Genomic DNA, 18,942 nt, shown 5'->3' on the forward strand with positions numbered 1-18,942 from the left:
GTTTCTCTCTAACTGAAAGTGGACATGCAGTTAGCTGTGTCACTTACTTCCCTGATTCTGTTGTAAAAAACCTCTTACTCATGCTTCAGACATGAGTGACCAGTTCAAGCCCGTCAGACTTAAGTAGCATAAATTAACAGTATCTTATCTATAGTTTCCAGGACGACACTTATCTATGCAATCTATTCTTGCACAATTTTCCAAGAAGATGAAAAATACTACAAGTTGACTCAAAGCTGAATATTATAACTATAATGCATGCATAAGAGCCAGGTTAATACTGATACATGGTGCTGCTAATGAAACACAGACAGTCATACTAAATTTTATCATTATAAAAGCAAAATAATACTAACAGTAAATAAAACAACTGTAACTCCTGAAATCCAATCCTAACAGGTGAGAAGATGGGAGAATGAAGAGCAGGTATGCATATGTTTAATGCATTACATTTATACTGAATGTGAGCAGTGGGCCTTAACACACCCTTATACATACCTTGTCTTTGTTGGTGCAACAGGACAAAAACAATATCAGTGCAGCTAGAACAGCAGCCCTGGCTGGCCTACCGCTGTATTTGAAGGAGAATTCATCAAAAATCTTCAGAACTTGCAAGATCTTTTTGTGTCCTGTCATTTTCTCAAACTCAGTGGCTTCATCTACTTTGCAACATGAAATCACTGTTACATAAAAAAAAAAATCTGAACTAAAAGTTCAACATATTTTTTACCATGAAGTGCTATAGAGACAAGACAGATGCATAGTGCTTCCACATAATATTTTTTCCATGGGACAAATAAGTGTAATGTCAATAATTCACCTATTTAGTCTTGATAGGCCTGTGTTCCCCCTTAACTCAGTGTTGACTGTTGAAGGTTATGACATAATTGTAGATATTGGAAGACTTGGTGTCATTTGGCGATCAGTTTTTGTCTTGGTCTTTATTCTGTGGACAGTAATTGTCAGGGTTGGCAGGTAAAGCTGCCGATGATGTCAAGGGTGAACTCAATTATAACGCCAGACGAAGAACAGGTAGAGTCTAGATACTTGACTGGTAACACAAAACAAACAGAACAAAAGTCCAGAATCCACATCAGGTCACTAATACAATCCAAGGTCAATGCCGGTGTGGTAGTGGAAAACGTGCAGGACCCAATAAAGATGCCTGGAGACCCGGAGTAGCTTCGAAGACGTCTTTTATTTCATGCAGCATGGAGGGAAGTCGTACACAACTTAGCAGTCGCGCAGAGTTCTCTATCTGACTGGTAAAGGGCAGTCCCTTTTATACCAAAAGTGATACAATTACACATCTATAAAACTCATACCATTGTCTCATATCTAACAACCCACATATCGTCCCCAGCTGTCTTTGGTGCCTGCACCTCTCCGCGACCAGACAGCCCATTCACATTTAAACAAAGACAAGTCGGCTTGTTTTGCATTCACACACAGACCCACTTAACATATTGCAAGTTCTGCTTTGTCTTGGGATGTCCTGCAGAGACCGAGGGCTCGTCATCCTGAGATGACCACTTGGCCAGTTTAACATACAAATTAACATCACACATACACACAGACACCCAGGGTAGATCACGTTCAGCGCAGGGAGGTGTGATCTCCTGCTCAGCGGGTGGCGTCACGGTTTGACGCCCCTTGTAGCATGGGCTAGCCCAAAAACGATTAATATTATATAGGTTGTTGGGTCCAGGCTCTCTCAGTTTTTTCTGCTGCCTGCGCGCAGGTAGAAGGGTGAGAGAGCTCTGGACGTGTACTGTGAATTTTACCTGTGATCCTCTGAATAAACCAGCACGGTTATTTTTTATAAAATCTAAAGCAGTCTCTTTCGTCTCATTGAGAGTTCCTGGTTTGAAAAGAACCGGAAGAAGCTATACAGAAATAATAGCTTATAGTCAGTACACAGCAGGCTAACAGACTCAGGGGGGATAAGGCAAAACACGGTGGTCAAAAGCAATTCAGGGTCAGAACAAGTGAATCATGTACAAGAATAATCGCTGGAAAGTCAGAGCTGGGGTCTAGAACAATCTGGCAGCGTCCTGGTGGGAGGACGCTGCCTAAATACGGGTGAAAGCAGGTGTAAACAGTAGAGTCCTGATTAAAGTAAAATGTCTGTGACTAAGCTACAGCTAAACAGGAAGTTATGTCAAAACAAAAGCATACAACCGGAAACAGGCAGAACAGAGTCATGACAGTAACCCCCCACAAGGATGGCTCCCAGACAGCCAAACCCCAAAACCAGAACAAGACCAAGCAGGAAGGAAGGCAGAAGCACAACAGAACTCCCCCCTAGACAGACCCCCCGCGGCCGCCCCCAGGCTGGTCAGGATGGGCCCAATGGAAGTCGTGGGTGAGGGAAGGGTCCACAATATGGCGGGAAGGAACCCAGGACCGCTCCTCAGGACCATAACCCTCCCATTTTACCAGGTATTGGTTTCCCCGGCCACGTCTCCGGGATCGGAGGAGACGCCGGACGGTGTAGACAGGACCCCTGTTAGGTATTTTTAGTCAGATAGATATTGGTTAGATATTTGATGGATTAGGAATGTTTAGAGCAGACAGGGTGTCTAGTTTAGGCATTCTCATGAGTGCTGCAGGAGGCTTATGGTCAAGGATAACTAGATAGAAAGTTGATGACTGTCAGGAGACAGGATGTTTAATATTATTATTATGATGTGTATAACTGTAGCCATAGCCATAATATTTTCTTATGTTTAATGTCATGACATGGCACTAGAGGTCGTGTTAGAATGTTTTTAGCTACACACCACATAATCAACAGACATTCACATGTTGATTTTTTCCTCATGTTTTGGCTACTGCTATGGCCAGCTGCAAAGCTGTCCCTAGGAGACGTCACGGTCGCCGTCTCTCCCTGTAGTATGTTGTTAGCCCGAAGTGATAATGTATAGGCGTGTTGTGGTTCGGGGTCTTTCATCTTTCAGCTCCCTGCTTGCATGTTGGAGGTACAAGATACCTGAGCGTGTAATGTTAATTTTTACCTGTGTTCATTGAATAAATCAGCACTGTTTTGAAGTTACCTGGACTGCTTCGTCTCTCAGAGTCAGTATGGTAAAAAGAACCGATTGCAACACTGCCCTAAATCATTACAACAAAACTGTTGTGTTGCTGTATATTGTACCAACCTCACGAATGTGTGAATTTTTAGAAGAATCTTTAGCACTGAAAGAAAACCAGTTCAACAGAACGTATGTGGCTGATACACTGCCTCTGATTAAATTTTGATTTGAGAGGCTGCCTGCCCCAAATCAACAGTTTTGATACAAAGACATCAAGTAAATCATTGCCCATTTAATGATACTTTAGAACTTGCCAAACATACAGAAAGCCATTTTAAAAACGGAAAGAAGGCAGAAAGAAGTCTACTGCATTTGTGTTAATAGCTCCTAGAGAGGAGAAGTTTCTGCTGTTTATTTCCAGAGTGAACAGGTCCTGGCGGTGGCTGCAGGGGAGGAGGTGCATACAGGGGCAGAGGTAGAGGCAAAGGAACAGGACACCGGAGCTGACCTGACAACCAGCCATATTACATGTGCAGTAAGCTGGTCAGTGGGCCCGTGAGAGTAGGCACAAAAGGGAAGAAATGTTGGAAAACAGGACTGGACTGTGATCAGGAGCAGACAGGTCAGAGGTCCACAAACATATACACACACACAAACGAGCTGCGCTAGTAAAATGATATACTAAACTAACAAGGTGTTATAATGCTGTGTTTTGTATGTTGTGTTAATTTATTTCATTCATTTTGTTTTTTTTTTTACACAACCTTGTCTAAAAATGAATGGGGAAGACATTTAATTCTTATGTGACTGTGCTTTAAACATTCCCCAAGACCAGACCCCTGTTATGGGAAACTGCACTGAGAGCTGCCTACAGCTGACAAACTTGGCATCTTTCATGCACACTCTTATTACAACCTCTCAAAGGAGGGGAAGCATTTAGATGAGACCAGAAAAACTGCTATTTTACAAGCACCCACACCATAAACAAAAAGACAAATATTTTCATTTTTAGGAATGATACATTTTTGCAGGAGCTGGATTTCCAACTATGCAGCTGTCACAGCTCCTTTAATGGCACTGATCTATGACATTCCGCTAGCAGCAGCAGATCAAATCACTTGGACAGAGGAAGCAGAAAAAGCTTTCACACAGGTTAAACAAATGCTAGTGAATTCTGCTACGTTAGGTTTTCCAAACTACTCTAAACCCTTTTTTCAAACTGTTGACTGTAAGGGGGGACACATGACGTCAGTTTTGATGCAAACTTATGGGGGAAAACATAAACCTATAGCCTATTATTCAAGTCGACTGGATGCTGTAGCTAGAGCACTGCCACCTTGTGGGCAAGCTGTTGTAGCAGCATCTATGGCAGTACAAGCATCAGCCTCCATTGTACTATTTCATCCTCTAACGCTTAGTAGCAGTGTTACTGTTCCAAGACAAAGTCTCCTATTTGTCACCGTCCAGACATCTCTCATGCACAACTGTTACTATCACAACCACACCTAACATTGAAAGATGCACAACATTGAACCCAGCCATGCTCATTCCTACAGCATCAGATGGGACACCTCATGACTGCTTATCAGAAATAGCAGAGAAAGTGCTCCCTAGGCTGGATTTAACTGATGTACCCTATGACAATGCAGACATAACTAATTTTGTAGATGTGTGAAGTAAGAAAAACCCAGATGGAATAAATGCAACCGGGTTTGCTGTGGTGACACATGATGCTGTACTGACAGCAAAACCCCTCCCAAAACACTACTCTGCTCAAGCAGCAGAGTTAGTGGCGTTGACAGAGGCGTGTAAATTAGCTGAAGGGAAAATAGCCAATATTTACACTGACAGTCAATATGCGTTTTCAACAGTGCACATTTTTGCACAACAATGGAAAAATCAAGGCATGGTGAGTTCCACAGGGAAGCCAATCAACCACAGAGATCTAATCTTAAATCTCTTAGATGCTATACAGTTACCAAAAAAAAGTAGCGATTTGTAAGTGTGCAGCACACACTAAAGGGACAGATCCCATATCACAGGGTAACCACAGAGCTGATGAGGAAGCTAAGAAAGCATCACAAACAGTGTTACTGACAGTAGATGGCACATCTCAAATAGACCACACTGTCTTAAAAGATATGCAGAAAGCAGCACCACAAGCTGATGTTCAAAAATGGAAGAAAAAGGGGGTGACCTTTAATGAAAAAACAGAACTGTATAAATGACCAGAAGGAAAACCTATCCTACCAAATAGTCTTTTCAGATATGCTGCAATTTTGAGCCATGGACAAAGTCATGTCTCAACAGGAGGGATGACAGCCATGATAGGCAAAGTGTTCACAGCATATGGATTTTCAAACTACTCTAAAAGAACTGGGTTTATTGCCTGCCATTAGTACTCTAAAACATGCATGTAACCCCCACAGTAGGTGGGTTAACAACCTTTGAGTTAATGTATGGCAGACCTTACATCATTCCACAGCTAAAACCTTTCCAGTGTTCAGATGAAGAAGCTGGACAAACTCTGGCAGATTATATGGTAAAAATGCTAACATACAAGGAGATAGTTTGCATTAATTCTGTTCTAGGAGAACCAGTGGAGCTGCAGATTGAACCTGTGAAACCTGGAGATTGGGTGCTACTGAAGGTGATTAAAAGGAATAAAATGGTCCAGTGCAAGGTGGGAAGGTCCATACCAGGTACTGCTTACCACACCTACAGCAGTAAAGATAGCTGAGAGCACATCCTGAAATTATGTGAATAGCCAAAATAAAGAGATGTTTAAAAAGCTAGTGCAGGGGCTGGAAATTTGAGTTCTCTAGTAAAAGTCCAAAGTGTGACTTGGTATTTGTGCAAGTATCTTAAAGATACTGCAGTGGTTAGCACCGTTGCCTCACAGCGAGAAGATTCCAGGTTCAGGCCCCACCCAGGACCTTTCTGTGTGGAGTTTGCATGTTCTCCCTGTGCTTGCGTGGGTTCTCTCCGAGTACTCCGGCTTCCTCCCACAGTCCAAAGACATGCAGCTTAGGTTGACTGGTGTCTCTAAATTGCCCATAGGAGTGCGTGTGCGCGTGTGTGGTTGTTCGTCTATGTGTTAGCCCTGCGATGGATTGGCGACTTGTCCAGGGTGTACCCCGCCTTTGCCCGATTGCGGGCCGGGATTGGCTCCGGCCCCCCCCATGACCCTGTTCAGGGATTAAGCGGTAGAAAAAAGTGAATCTTAAAGATACCACTGTATTAACTTTTGGCATATTTTGATACCACATGCATACATGACATAAGAACTGGCCATATTTTGGGACGTATGTTCAGTTAATGTAAGCAGGCATAAATTACTAGTCAGTGTATGAGCATTTATGCAGATGAAGTATGTGTAACTGTAGAAATATATGTCACATATATTAAATGGCTGTTTTTGCTATATTTTGAAATATATAATACATGTATATTCATAGATATGTGTGTGTGTTTGTGTGTGTGTGTGTGTGTGTGCGTGTGTGTGCGCGCGCGCGTATATATGTATACACAAAAAGTTAAATAGGCTATAAAGGTTAAAAAAATGGTGGCCCAGTTATGCCGTCTGGGAGTGTGCTCTGCCACTAATCATCACTCGCCCGCCCAGCCTCCCTGCCCAGCACACACGCTCCTAGACCCAACTAAGACCCCGGGTTCCCCTGTGTATGGGTGTGGTTCTACACAATATTAAAGTTACATTGCCATTTGCAATGACTTGCAAGGTATTCTCATTGTTTCCATTAAAGTAACAAATATACAGTACATCAATTATTCCTATTGAAGTGGCATAAGAATAATTAAAATGAAGTTGTATACAAATGTAAAAATTAAATAATAACTCAAAGCAGGTGAATCTCTTAAAGCAGTCCTTTCACACTGGAATTTCCCCATTGTGGGATCATTAAAGTCTTACCTTACCCTCATTTTTACAGAAGGGGTCAAAGGGCAAAGCAAAAAAGTGAAGTAGAGAGGTCAGTGTGTCTACAGTGCCTACTGGGAGAAACACAGGAATTGCAGGGAAAAGTCAAAAGGAATGAGGTTTAATGATAACGTAATTTAATAATATAATTTGGACAAGGTCGGCTGGCCGGACTAAATAGCCTAACGTGCCATATATGGCCCGCAGGCCGTAGTTTGCCCATGCCTGGGCTAGAAGATGATTGACAAGGACTAAAGACAGAAGGTGGCGGTAATGCAGCATTACGGATGCCAACTGCCGAACGAGTCCGACGAAGAAGATTTTAAACCGGTAGTACTTTACGTTAACTCAATGTTGTCCTCGACCACAAGTGGGTAAAAAAAAAACAACCTCTGCATTATTTGGTCATATCATCACTTGGAGAAACCAGACCCACGTCAGAAATAACTCTTTCAGTGAGAGAACACGTGGACTCATGTTTTTTTCTGTAAACACTCATGAGAGGAAACAATTCGAGCTAAAGTGGCTACGTTGGCGTGCCAACGCTAGCCGAACAAGCTAACTTTCCACTAACAAGCTACCAATAGCTAACGTTATCCTTTGGTATGATGGCAGCATCCAGCCCCCCATTGATCTCTGCTCCAGTGTTAAGGTCTGTGTCTATCTTTAGATCTTGTTGAATCCACTCGGTCATCTAATTAATAATATGTAAAAGATAACGCAAGAAAGTGTCAACGTTATTACAATGCTGTGACTAGCATCAGAGTTAGCGTTAGCTGTTAATGCTACGTTATACGTTATGAAGCTTGCACTGTATGCACGTCATCTCCAATTAAAACTGTCTTCCACATTTGAGAAATCAAAACAATAACGTTAGTGATTTCATTGACCATAGTTTAAAATATTCACGTTTCCGGTTGTCAATCCTGGGCATTGACAACAAGTAGACTGACAGCCTCGGGTTTGTGAATCTTATCTTCTATTTGTGAAACAGGGGCCATTTCAGTACTTTGACTTGCCAGTCGTGGACTAGATTAACAGGGAGAGTGTGTAGGTATTGTGGTTTTTATTCTGAACCGTTCTGCAGTGAAATCGCCCCTTTTTTTGTTTTTACAGTTGCTAAACACAGGAGAAGTTTCTGCCTTATTGATAGTGACCTTGAGTTAAACATAGCTTTTGTATTTTTTTATTTGGTGTTTGCTTGATGGGCAACACCGATTTAGTCTTTTAATTCCTTTTAATTTTTACATAAAAAATACATGCTCTTTACAAATACATGTACTTTATGAATAATGCTTGCTATCTTGGATCATGACATCCTTGTTGGAATGTTCTTAAGTCAGGTTCATAAAGCATTTTCATAGCAGAAAAAGCACAGATGGAACTAATAACACAATTCCAGCACTTAATTGTTATGTGACACTAGCATTTGACAGATAAAAGTACCTGCCATGAAAAAGGTCTATGTATCTTAAATTTCAATCTACAGTTTCCTGGTGTATTAGTTTGTACAGGTGTTAATGTGCTTGTGTTTTCCTTGTGTGTGAATGAAGTTGCTGGATTTGCTCAAAAGGCAGCACTGAACATTGTTTTGACTTTCTTCTTCTTCTTCTTATTATTATCATTATTTTTAGTCAAAAGCAACGCCGGGCTGCTCTGAGGAAAAAAAGAAGGAAACAGAAACGACAAGCTCTTGCCCAGGCCAGAGAATGTGGTATGACAATGACCTTTAGGTTGATGGTGTCAAATGTGATAAATTGTAATTTCTACATTTGTAGTTGCACCATTAGCCACTGACTCTATTACAGGTTTAAAAAATGGAGCAGGTTCTACACCAGAAAAAGAAGAAGAAATAAATGAGGGTGATGAGGATAATGATGTTGTTGAAAAGGAAAGGTAGGTCAATACTAACATCACTCTGCTGCTCTCGATTGCACCGTTCGTATTGAGCTTCATTGTGCTTGATTTGTGACTGTTGTTTTCTTAGACTGCAGCTACATGAAGAATGGTTGGAAAGAGAGAGGCTCGCTCAGGAGGAATTCAGGTTGAGGTCTGAGAGGGAGGAAGCTACAAGGAAAAGAAAAGAGGAGGAACAGGTAACTTGTATCCATCCAAAAGTGCATGTACAATTCAAGAAACCTGCACAGTTTGAAAACAGCCTTACTTTTTTGTAAACATAATAAGTTTATAGACATATTGTAGGGGTTAGGTAATTTATGTTTAGTGTAGGATGTCCACCAAAGAGACTTGGCTTAATTTTAAATGCTTGACTGAAGATGTAAAGGATTGATTCTGGAACTGTTTTATAGTGTGTTTTCCTATTGTCAAGTCCCATGGAAAGACCAGTTTCAACAACAATAACTGCATTAATTAAAGGAACTAACATTTCAGTGCCACCTTCAATAAACTTTCAAATGTTAGCAGCAGGTGACAGTGACAGTTTACAGTTTACTCCCAAATTATATGAAAAATTGGAACCTGACACGGGATTACTAGCCAACATTTGGGGCTCTTCGCTTATGGATGATTGCCTGTGAGCTTTTTTGACTGACTATTCTGCATAAAATATTAATATTCACTGGTTTTATGTTTTGTGTTCATAGCAAATGATACAAGAGGAATGGGAAGCCCAGCAGAGAAGAGAAGAGGAAGAAAAAGCACAGAAGCAGCAGGAGAAGCGAGACAGAGAGGTGAAATGGGCCCCAGGAGGATAGTAACAAAAAGAAATATATCCTCTTCTACTTAATCATGAGTATTTAGGTTGTCCAACTCAATATAAAGTTGATCATATGCCTAAACATATCTCAACAGCTGAGTATTTCCTTTATAGAATATCTTTTTGCTTTATACATGCAATGTTTGTCTTAAATGTTTCCTTGACTGAATGGCACAAACAGCCATCCTACTCCTTAACTTTAAAGATGTACACAAAGAGAAAATCCCTTACAGCACCTTCAGATCTCACAAGGATGTATCTTTTACTTCGTGTGACAACTGTGTGAAGTTGCTATGCAAGAGTCCAACAATCTTTAAATGAATCCTCTTAAATGCCAGTTATTTTTTGTGCCCATCAGTCCTTGTGAATGTGGTCTTAACCTACAGTAACAGACATGCTTCGGTATATTGACTTCTACACATTTTCACCAGCCATGTCTTTACACCATTTGTAGGAAGCTGTTCAGAAAATGTTGGATGAAGCTGAAAATCAGGTATAAACATGCATGAATGTCATTACACAGACAACTTTATACTGAACATTTTGATTTCTTCACAATTCACAAAATACATGGGTAAAATGCTGCAAAGAAACTTTTTTATATTATGAAAACGATTTTCCAGGGTTTACCGACTTTCTGGTTATATTAAGTATTGTATTCTACTCTTAATGAGATGGAACTCTGAGTAATCTGTATATATTTTCACTTTAAGTTAAATGTCATACATAGACAGTATTTAAGGCATCATTGCAATAGAAATAACTGTTGTAGAGCCTCACCAATAAGTTAGCCAAACCGGTAAGTTAGACAGTATTGGCTCACTGCAGACAATGTATGTCATGTGTATGTCTGCTGGTAAGCAACAGGAAACTATATTATATACTATCAGAAATGCCAAGTTTTTTTAAACTGTGAAATGTGCTGTTTAGTGCATATTTATAAGTCACTTTTATTTATAATGACATCTAAAAGACTTTCATCAGAAATGTTTAACCTTTTGATTTTCCGAACTCAGTTTACTTATATCAAGCATGAGTAACTTTAACCTGATCACTGAATTAGAAAATTGCCACACATCTGAATTACCAAAAATACAGGAAAAACTTTTAAAAGAATTGATTGCTTTAGTACAATAAATCCATGACAAGTCTTTGGACCTGGCAAAAGACTAAAAGCTAAGAGGTACATGAAATGGATAATTTGCGCCTTTAATTCTAGTGTCAAGTCAGACTATGTAGTATGCATACTATTTGTTTGTGTTGTCACTTCCAGCTGGATAACGGAGGACCGTGGATGAATCCTGAAGCTCCTGTGACTGAGAATTCTGAGAACTTTGGGACAGAACGTGACGTCGCCAACTGTCCTTTCTTCCTAAAGACTGGAGCGTGTCGATTTGGAGACAGGTATCGTTTTTTTCTCTTTGACGTGACTTACAAAGTTAAAGGCATAAACCTATTTGAGTGATGTTTTTAAATGGATATACAGACACATTACAGAGGTCTTTCTCCATGTCTTTTTATATTCTCCTCTCTCTAACCTCTGGAGCCCAGATGTTCTCGGAAGCACGTTTATCCCACAGCCAGCCTGACTCTGATGGTCCGTGGTATGTTCACAACATTTGGCCTGGAGGAGTCACGCCGTGATGATTATGACATGGATGCTTGTTTGGAACACAGCGAGGAGGAGCTGCAGGAGTCTTTCCTGGAGTTCTACCATGATGTCCTGCCAGAGTTCAGGAGTGTTGGCAAGGTGGTGCAGTTCAAGGTAAGATCAGGGCAGTCAGTATGTTTATATGCAATCAAATACCAGCTTTCTGATGTAATTTGATTTCTTTGTCATCTCCATGTATGTGGAATTGGAAAAACCTGAATTCCTTAGCTAGATTTCACAGCCATGTGAAATGCACTCGGGTTTCTAACCGGCATTACGCATGCACCTTTGCATGACAGAGCCTTCACACAGAGGACACATTTCTGTGTCAGTGCAGCCAGATGAAACGAACACAATAATTAAATACAAACAAAAACACAAACTGTGACCCGGAGATGGTGATCAAGTTATGACCAATAATAATACATATTTGGTTTAATTCATACCTTTCCACTTTTAGGTGAGCTGCAATTACGAACCACACCTGAGAGGAAATGTCTACATTCAGTTTGAGACGTAAGTCATCCCACAACCACTCTGTGACTTTTTCCAAATAATTTAATGGTCTATTGACTTTATTCTCTTGTCTTTCTTTTGCTGTCCAGAGAGGAGCAATGTAAAGAGGCCTTCATCAGGTTCAATGGGAGGTGGTATGCAGGCAGGCAGCTTCATTGTGAGATATGTCCTGTTACACGGTGGAAGAATGCAATATGTGGTGATTTATTTAATCTTACTGAAATGACAGAAGCATTAATATTGCGGGGAAACTATTTACTTTGGTGTATTTACTCTTTCTTGTTTGTTTTTCCTCAGGATTGTTTGACAGACAGAAGTGCCCTAAAGGGAAACACTGTAACTTCTTGCATGTATTTCGAAACCCTGGCAATGAATTCTGGGAGGCAGACAGGGACCTCCACATGTCACCAGACCACAGCATCAGAGGACGTCGCAGAGACAGGTTACATTCAGAGCGATACGGAGATCGTTCGTGGAGGCAGCGTCACTGCAGCAGAAGCCCACTAAGACCGGAGAGGTCCCGCAGCAGACGAGAGAGTGACAGGCGGAGGAGCAGGAGCAGTGAGAGGAGGGCCTCCTACCAGGATAGAGACGACACATGGTCGTCCAGATCCAGACACAGTGACAAGAGGAAAGATAGGTATCAGAGGAGAAGCAGAGACGCATCAAGGGGTAGAAGTAGAGACAGAGAGCAAGACAGGCTGAGAAACAGGAGCAGAGATAAAGACAGGGGGCACAAGAATCAAGACAGTAGAGACAAAAATGAAGACAGTCACATAGAAGGCAGAGGGAGGAAACGCACAAGTGCAGAAAGAAGCCCCAATAAACCAGATAAAAGTAGGGAACCCCCTAATGATGATACACACACACACCACCGCCACAAACATGCCAAGAAGAGCAAGAAAAAGAGCAAGAAGAAGCATAAGAAGAAAAACCATTTGCCTGAAGAGACAACTTCATCAGGAGAGTTTGAAAAAGACAAAGAGTCAGAGGAAGAGAGAGAGAACCATCTTGCATTGAGTCCTAATGGAGAGATTCATGAAATAGAGTTAATTCAGAAAAGCAGTGACTTAGATGGGAGTGCTGACACCCAGAAGCTGAGTCCTGGGGAGAAACATGAAGTCTGACAGAGAAAGAACGAGCGAACCTGTTGGAAAATCTGAACATTTGTTTTGGTTTTTCTCCTTATAGGTCTGAATGTATAGGGAGGAAGAAGTAAGTTTATTTTTGCTGAGACCGTCAGTTAGCACCCATCTGTAATATGTAGATATGTGAATATTTAGCCTTTGCTTTAAAAATTAAACACTCGATCAGTGGAGCTGTGACACTGCTGAGCTACAGAGTAGGTACAAACAATGTAAAACAGGATCAACACATAGGTATTCATTTTCAATACATTTATTAACTTTCAAATGTAAGGAAAAACTTGTCAAATGCGTTTAATACAAAAGAGAGATCTGTGCATTAAAGATGAACTTTATGAATGTTCAAAACACCTTGTGGTTTTTCAGAAGTAATGGCTTGTGACAAATATGAGTAATGTATCCTGATATGTGCATTTAATATTACATTCCTACTCCATAAAGAACCTCAGGATAATCTAAATAAAGTCTTTAAATGAATTGAGATAATTAAATAATACTGGTATATTGAGCCCCCCCCCCCCTCCATTACACACATTTTTTTTTCTGATCAAACATCTTGCTATCCTAAATCTTTTCTGGTATGCTAGCTTTCCACAGACACTTTTGCAACAGTCAAACACAGTGTTCTTTGGTCATATGTTAGTCTTTAAGAGTATCATAATACATAAAGTAGTGTTTCTTTTTTATTTTGGGTCACTACTGTATCTTGACCTAAGATTTATCTCCAGTGGCTGTAACAGACTTCAATGTTAAACAAATGCTTTTGTTAGGAAAAATAAGTCCGTTATCAGGAAAAAAACAAAAAACAAAACATAAGACTGACAGTTAACAAAAGGTACACTAAAGGTAGAGAAACAGCTGTTACAGTAAAAACATCCATTCATCCATTATCTTTGCCGCTCATTCCTGAATAGGGTCACGGAGGGGGGGTGGGCTGGAGGCTGGAGCCAATCCCAGCTGACATTGGGCCAGAAGCGGGGTACACCCTGGACAGGTCGCCAGTCTATCACAGGGCTGATATGTAGACACACAACCACACACGCTCACACTAAACTGAAAAGGAAACATGAAATGGTTAATTTCTGGAGAGAACTCTCCAAGCAAACATTTACACTGATAATGATTCAACACTGACTTGTTCGGTTTCTCTTAATTGGTGGGTTAAATGTATCCATGTAGAAGTGTTTGTGACAGTGTCAGTGATTTCCGCGGCAGGGTTATGGTTATTTTTAAGCCATTTTACATTGTTGCATTTTCTTAAAAGCATACAAGCAAGCAAGCAAAGTTTATTTATATAGCACCTTTCTAAACCTGCGTTACAAGGTGCTTTCCAGTAAAACATAAACAAATAATAATAATAATAATAATAAAGATACCTAAGACCAGATGCGTTTTAAGAAGTGATTTAAAAACAGACAGGTTCGGAGCAGATCTAATCTCCCGTGGCAGACCATTCCACAGTATAGGAGCCCGAACTGAAAAAGCTCGGTCTCCCCAATGTTTCCGTCTGGACTTCGGCACTTCCAGGAACAACTGGTTCGAAGACCCAAGTGTCCTTTCTGGAGTATAAAAGCGCACAAGCTCAGAAATATATGAAGGTGCCAGACCATGTACAGCCTTATAGACAAACATCAACAATTTAAAACAACGTTGTTAGCTCAAAATGATGTCTCCTTGCTGAATTTGTAGAAAATCAAAATGCTAGTTATACTGTTATATGCTGTTTCTGTAACATAAAATACAGTTAAATAAATGCATCCATATTTAGCTGTTCTTCACTAAGGGCACAGTCATGTAATTTCCACCTAGCTGCATGAAGAAAAGGTTTTTTGTTCTTGTGTGAGACAGATTATATTTTCAACCACACAGGCGGAAGGTTATTTGAGGAGAGTAGATACTGTGTAAAGATAGAAGTGCCCCAGAGGCAAAAACTGTAACAGCTATTAGGTTTTGCTAAACAACCTTCTGGGCTTTTCAAAGATCTGAGCTGAGTATTCATTTTTTATTAATTCAGAGGCTTAGCTCTGTCACTGCAATGTGAGGGTAATTCATGAGAAGCACCAACCGTGCTACAACAGCACCTTCAAGCCTAGCATCACACAACTCAGCAATCGGTGATGATGATCTTAATATGACGCTGGATTTTTCATATCGCTACATTGTTGTGTGTGGAGTGTTAAGAAATCAGGGTCCTGACGTATGCTAACAATACTGCAGTACACAGTCAGAGGGACTGTACAAAGCAAACACATTAAACCCACAGTTGGCACCACATTGAATGGACATTACAAGATAGTACAGAAGAAAACAGTACATAGATGGTGAACAGAACGATAATGGAGAGACATGGAGGTTGCCTGATACAGCAATGTGATGGTTTATGTCAGCCCAATTTCTTCTAATACGCTCCGTGGTGCCTCAGCCTCCTGCAGATGAAGAAAAGAAGGACAAACACCTTGCTGATGTACTGTCTGTTCATCTGTGACAACATTTTGTAGCACAAAGTACCCCTCCAAATTAATAATTGATAGTACATGAGTCATAATTGCAAGTAACTAATGTGTGATGGGAACAGGCTGACTGTTGCCATGCTGTTGTAACAATAGTACTGCACTACTTTGCTAAAAATAAATCACTGAGCATGTATTCTGTCGATTGCAGCCAGACAGCAATGCAAACAAGCAGGACAGCACTTGCTTTAGTGCACCGGCACAAGAGATGGGTATTAATCAAGCACCGCAAGCCTAAAATAAACAGGCAGGTGCAGGTGGGCACAGTGTGAAAAAAGCTATACACCTGCATCTTAGGCCCACTCTCCTTTCTGGTTAAACAGTGTTGCTGAGTGTAGTTTTTTGACATTTACACCAAGTTAGAGGTGCAATAATTACTAAATTTAATACATTTTCAAGTAAATATTTCAGAAAAGTGCTGGTTCCAGCTTCTCAAAAGCCATAACTGCTGAATTTCTTTGTCTTAAACCACTAAAAGGAAATCACTGGCATGTGGACTGTTGGTAAAGCAAAACAAGTTCTTTGAAGAAATCACCTTTGGCTCTGGAAACTTGTTATGGACATTTCTTTCAAATGTCAGACATTTTACAGACCAAACACTCCATCGATTAATTTATAAAATCAATTGCAGGTTAACTGATAGTGAAGATAAGTTGCCACCCTAGTTCATGTACTGTTCACTTGACAATACCTCCTGCAGCAAATCAGCCTGCTCAATGGCCTTGAGCACATTCTTCTTGGATGTCTCCTGCGCCTCCCCACCCAGTAGGAACTCATCCAGGATAAAGTAAGCCTTCTCAAAGTTGAAGATAATATCCAGTTCACACACCTGTGAGGCCACAATACCACAAAGAGCAGAACATCAGAGGAGGTACGCTACTGACTCAAAACCTTTGATTCTTGCAGAAGAGTGTGTCATGTGTGGCTCACACTGCCAAAATATTTGTCCAGCAACTCCACATATCTATGGATGATCTCTAGGGTGATCAGCTCGTTATCCTGATCCTCTACAGCACAGCAGAAATACAGGCTGGCATATCTACAACATAAAGAAATAAGAAATGCAACAGATCAATATTCACATTCAAGTCTGCAAATGTTTAAAGCTATATCATTAGTATCCATCCATCCATCCAGCACTCCCTCTCTCTGCTCCACTGTGCTCAACCACACTCTGCCCAGCTCTTGAGATATTTGTCATTATAAAATTACAAGAAATGAGAATGAAAGAAAATGATCAAGCAGATATAACTGAAAATCTCTGATTGGTTACAGAGGTCAAGATCTTTTAGAAGCTCAAATTTCTGTACTGTTGCCAGTGCTGTTCAATAAGTTTGGTTCACATGAGGCTTCGACAGACCCCCTCCACATTAAGACACATTTTGGAGCAGAGTTCTACAACAAGAATATCTGAAAAAAAGCTACATACTGTAGATTTAATAAGACAGCACAGAGATTCAATGAGATAGGTCAGTCAGTCTTTAAAGATACAGCAGTTTAGTGCTTTTTTTGTTTCACTGAAAGAGAATTTAAATTAACATGGAACAAAAAATAGAGTTAATTTTACATATGCACCCAAAACATACAAAAAGCTTCTGGTTTTATGGCCACATTTTTTTTGCACAGTGGTATCGATAAGTCAATAAAACCATCAGTACTGAAACCATCTAGTCAACTAAAGCTTACTTTTCTTTTTTTTTTTTTTTTTACAAAAGTAAAACTATAATAAATGTGAATTAACAAAACAGTACATCACAACCTCTTTACAAATGGGATCTATTGCAGGGATATTAAATTGCATAGTATTATATTGTACACAAGTACAAAATAGAAAGTGTATATCATCATGATGTAAGGAAATGCTGTTTTCAGTACTGCAGCACTGTGTTCTGACAGTTTCATTGTTTGTTTTTGTTTATTATAGTAACCACATGAAGATGTGTCTTTTGTATTTTCATGACTCTGGAGTCACATATCCTGGAAAAATTAGGCATTCTTTATATACATGTATCATTGTCCTCCTTTGTTCAAAAGTTAAGAGGGAGTGTTTCTGGTTTTAATTACACAGCAGAAGGTGAGAGGTAAATGCCAGAAATCTCAGTGCTTGACAAAATAATCAGTGAATAACTGGTTCTCATAAACCACCCCAACAAATCACCACAAATACAGAAGTGATGTAACAAAACAAATATTAAGACATCCTATTACTAAATAAAATGCATGGCATAAGAAAATTTACCACTGAAATCAGAGGGCAGCTTCTTTAGACCACTGTGAAATGTTTAAAGCTTTAGCAAAGTCCAAATGCTATTTTTTCTAATATCTCACAGCCTATATTAACAGACTCAATCAATATACAAGAACTATCTGTTATCACATTATGGCAAATAAATCACCTCCAATAATCAATCAATATTGAAGGTATAGTGATGTGCAAAGGTTTTTGGCACTTAAGATGTTTAGATATGTATCCATTACAAAATATCGTCAGGGAGGTGCCCCAGATGAATTCTGCAGCATGACAATGACGGAAAACACATAACCAGAGTCATAAATACCGATGTACAGAACTAACTTGGTGACAAGAAGAACAAATAGTCCTACAGCAGATGGTGTGGCCCACATAGAGCCCTGATCTCGTCATCACTGAGTCAGTTTGGGATTTCACGAACACACAGAGGACACTGAGATGCCTCAGTCCACAACAGAGCTATGGCAACTTCTCCAAAATTCTGGGAACCACCTACAGTACCTGCAGAATATCTTGCAAAACTGTGCACATGTGCACCTAGGAGAATTGGTGCCATTTTAGAGGCAAATATTGATTTGATGTAGTTTTTCTGTATACTGACTGCACTTTGTGTTAGTAAACAAAACCTATTCATGGCATTATTTTTCAAAGCATTCTCACTATACTTTAACTACCCAAAATGTATGCAAAGTACTGTCCCTGCAATGTCTCACAATAAGCATCCGATTGATTTGGTTTGAGTTATCTAAAGTAAACATGCTACTTTTTTCTTAAGTTTTTAAGTTGTACAACATGTCACAAAAAGTGGAATAACAACAGTGAAAACAGAGATAAAGCTCATGCTGAAAGTCCTTTCCAGGTGACAAGAAAAAGCAAATACATCTCTTCTGAATGTTTGTCCACGAGTTTAGGGCTTGCATGATTATGCATTCAAATACTGTATGTTTGTACGCTGATGTCACCTGGGAAAGACAAAGTGGGGATGTTATTTCGCCATTTAAACTTATCTTACTCACCGACCTCTTATATACAATCTTGAGGTCCCTCCACTCCAAGAAGCTGCACATTTTAGGCTTCCTGGCCAGTATGGTCTGGACCAGGTCTCTGGAGATCTTCTTCCTTTCCTTGTCAGACAGCGGTACATACCACTTCTGTAACCGCAGCTTTCCCTGCCTGCTGAA

The 18,942-nt window shown here is 40.1% G+C and overlaps 2 protein-coding genes across 3 annotated transcripts in view; one reads left to right on the forward strand and one right to left on the reverse strand.

Moving 5' to 3' along the window:
* The first annotated feature begins 7,311 nt into the window (after positions 1-7,311).
* zrsr2 (zinc finger (CCCH type), RNA-binding motif and serine/arginine rich 2) lies at positions 7,312-13,515 on the forward strand. Of its 2 annotated transcripts, none has more exons than XM_020610680.1 (11): positions 7,312-7,624; positions 8,607-8,686; positions 8,781-8,868; positions 8,960-9,068; positions 9,576-9,662; positions 10,143-10,181; positions 10,962-11,092; positions 11,240-11,453; positions 11,800-11,855; positions 11,945-12,054; positions 12,153-13,515. In XM_020610680.1, exons 1-11 carry the CDS (start codon positions 7,578-7,580, stop codon positions 12,980-12,982), a joined length of 1,791 nt encoding a protein of 596 aa, XP_020466336.1. In that variant the 5' UTR covers positions 7,312-7,577; the 3' UTR covers positions 12,983-13,515. The 2 variants fall into 2 exon arrangements, with proteins under 2 accessions (XP_020466336.1, XP_020466345.1); XM_020610689.1 differs by having other exon boundaries at positions 11,945-12,012; positions 12,153-12,244.
* A 1,055-nt stretch (positions 13,516-14,570) lies between these two features.
* Positions 14,571-18,942, reverse strand: part of LOC109963556 (AP-1 complex subunit sigma-2-like) — a 5,867-nt gene continuing 1,495 nt past the window's right edge. Inside the window, exons 2-5 of the mRNA XM_020606178.1 lie at positions 18,782-18,937; positions 16,441-16,549; positions 16,202-16,339; positions 14,571-15,426 (exon numbers count right to left, since the gene is read on the reverse strand). Of these exons, the coding sequence (XP_020461834.1) occupies positions 15,379-15,426; positions 16,202-16,339; positions 16,441-16,549; positions 18,782-18,937 (451 nt within the window). The 3' untranslated portion in view covers positions 14,571-15,378. The remainder of the gene's footprint in view (positions 15,427-16,201; positions 16,340-16,440; positions 16,550-18,781; positions 18,938-18,942) is intronic.

The sequence above is a fragment of the Monopterus albus genome, unplaced genomic scaffold (assembly GCF_001952655.1).
Source record: "Monopterus albus unplaced genomic scaffold, M_albus_1.0 scaffold4.1, whole genome shotgun sequence".
Classification (NCBI taxonomy): Eukaryota; Metazoa; Chordata; class Actinopteri; order Synbranchiformes; family Synbranchidae; genus Monopterus; species Monopterus albus.

Bases quoted from the DNA above. Each gene is read 5' to 3' on its own strand.
- zrsr2 (XM_020610680.1), top strand. From the start codon at position 7,578: ATGATGGCAGCATCCAGCCCCCCATTGATCTCTGCTCCAGTGTTAAG. The intron at 8,687-8,780 runs GTATGACAATGA...ACTCTATTACAG, and splicing joins TGCCCAGGCCAGAGAATGTG to GTTTAAAAAATGGAGCAGGT. The intron at 12,055-12,152 runs GTGATTTATTTA...GTTTTTCCTCAG, and splicing joins GTGGAAGAATGCAATATGTG to GATTGTTTGACAGACAGAAG.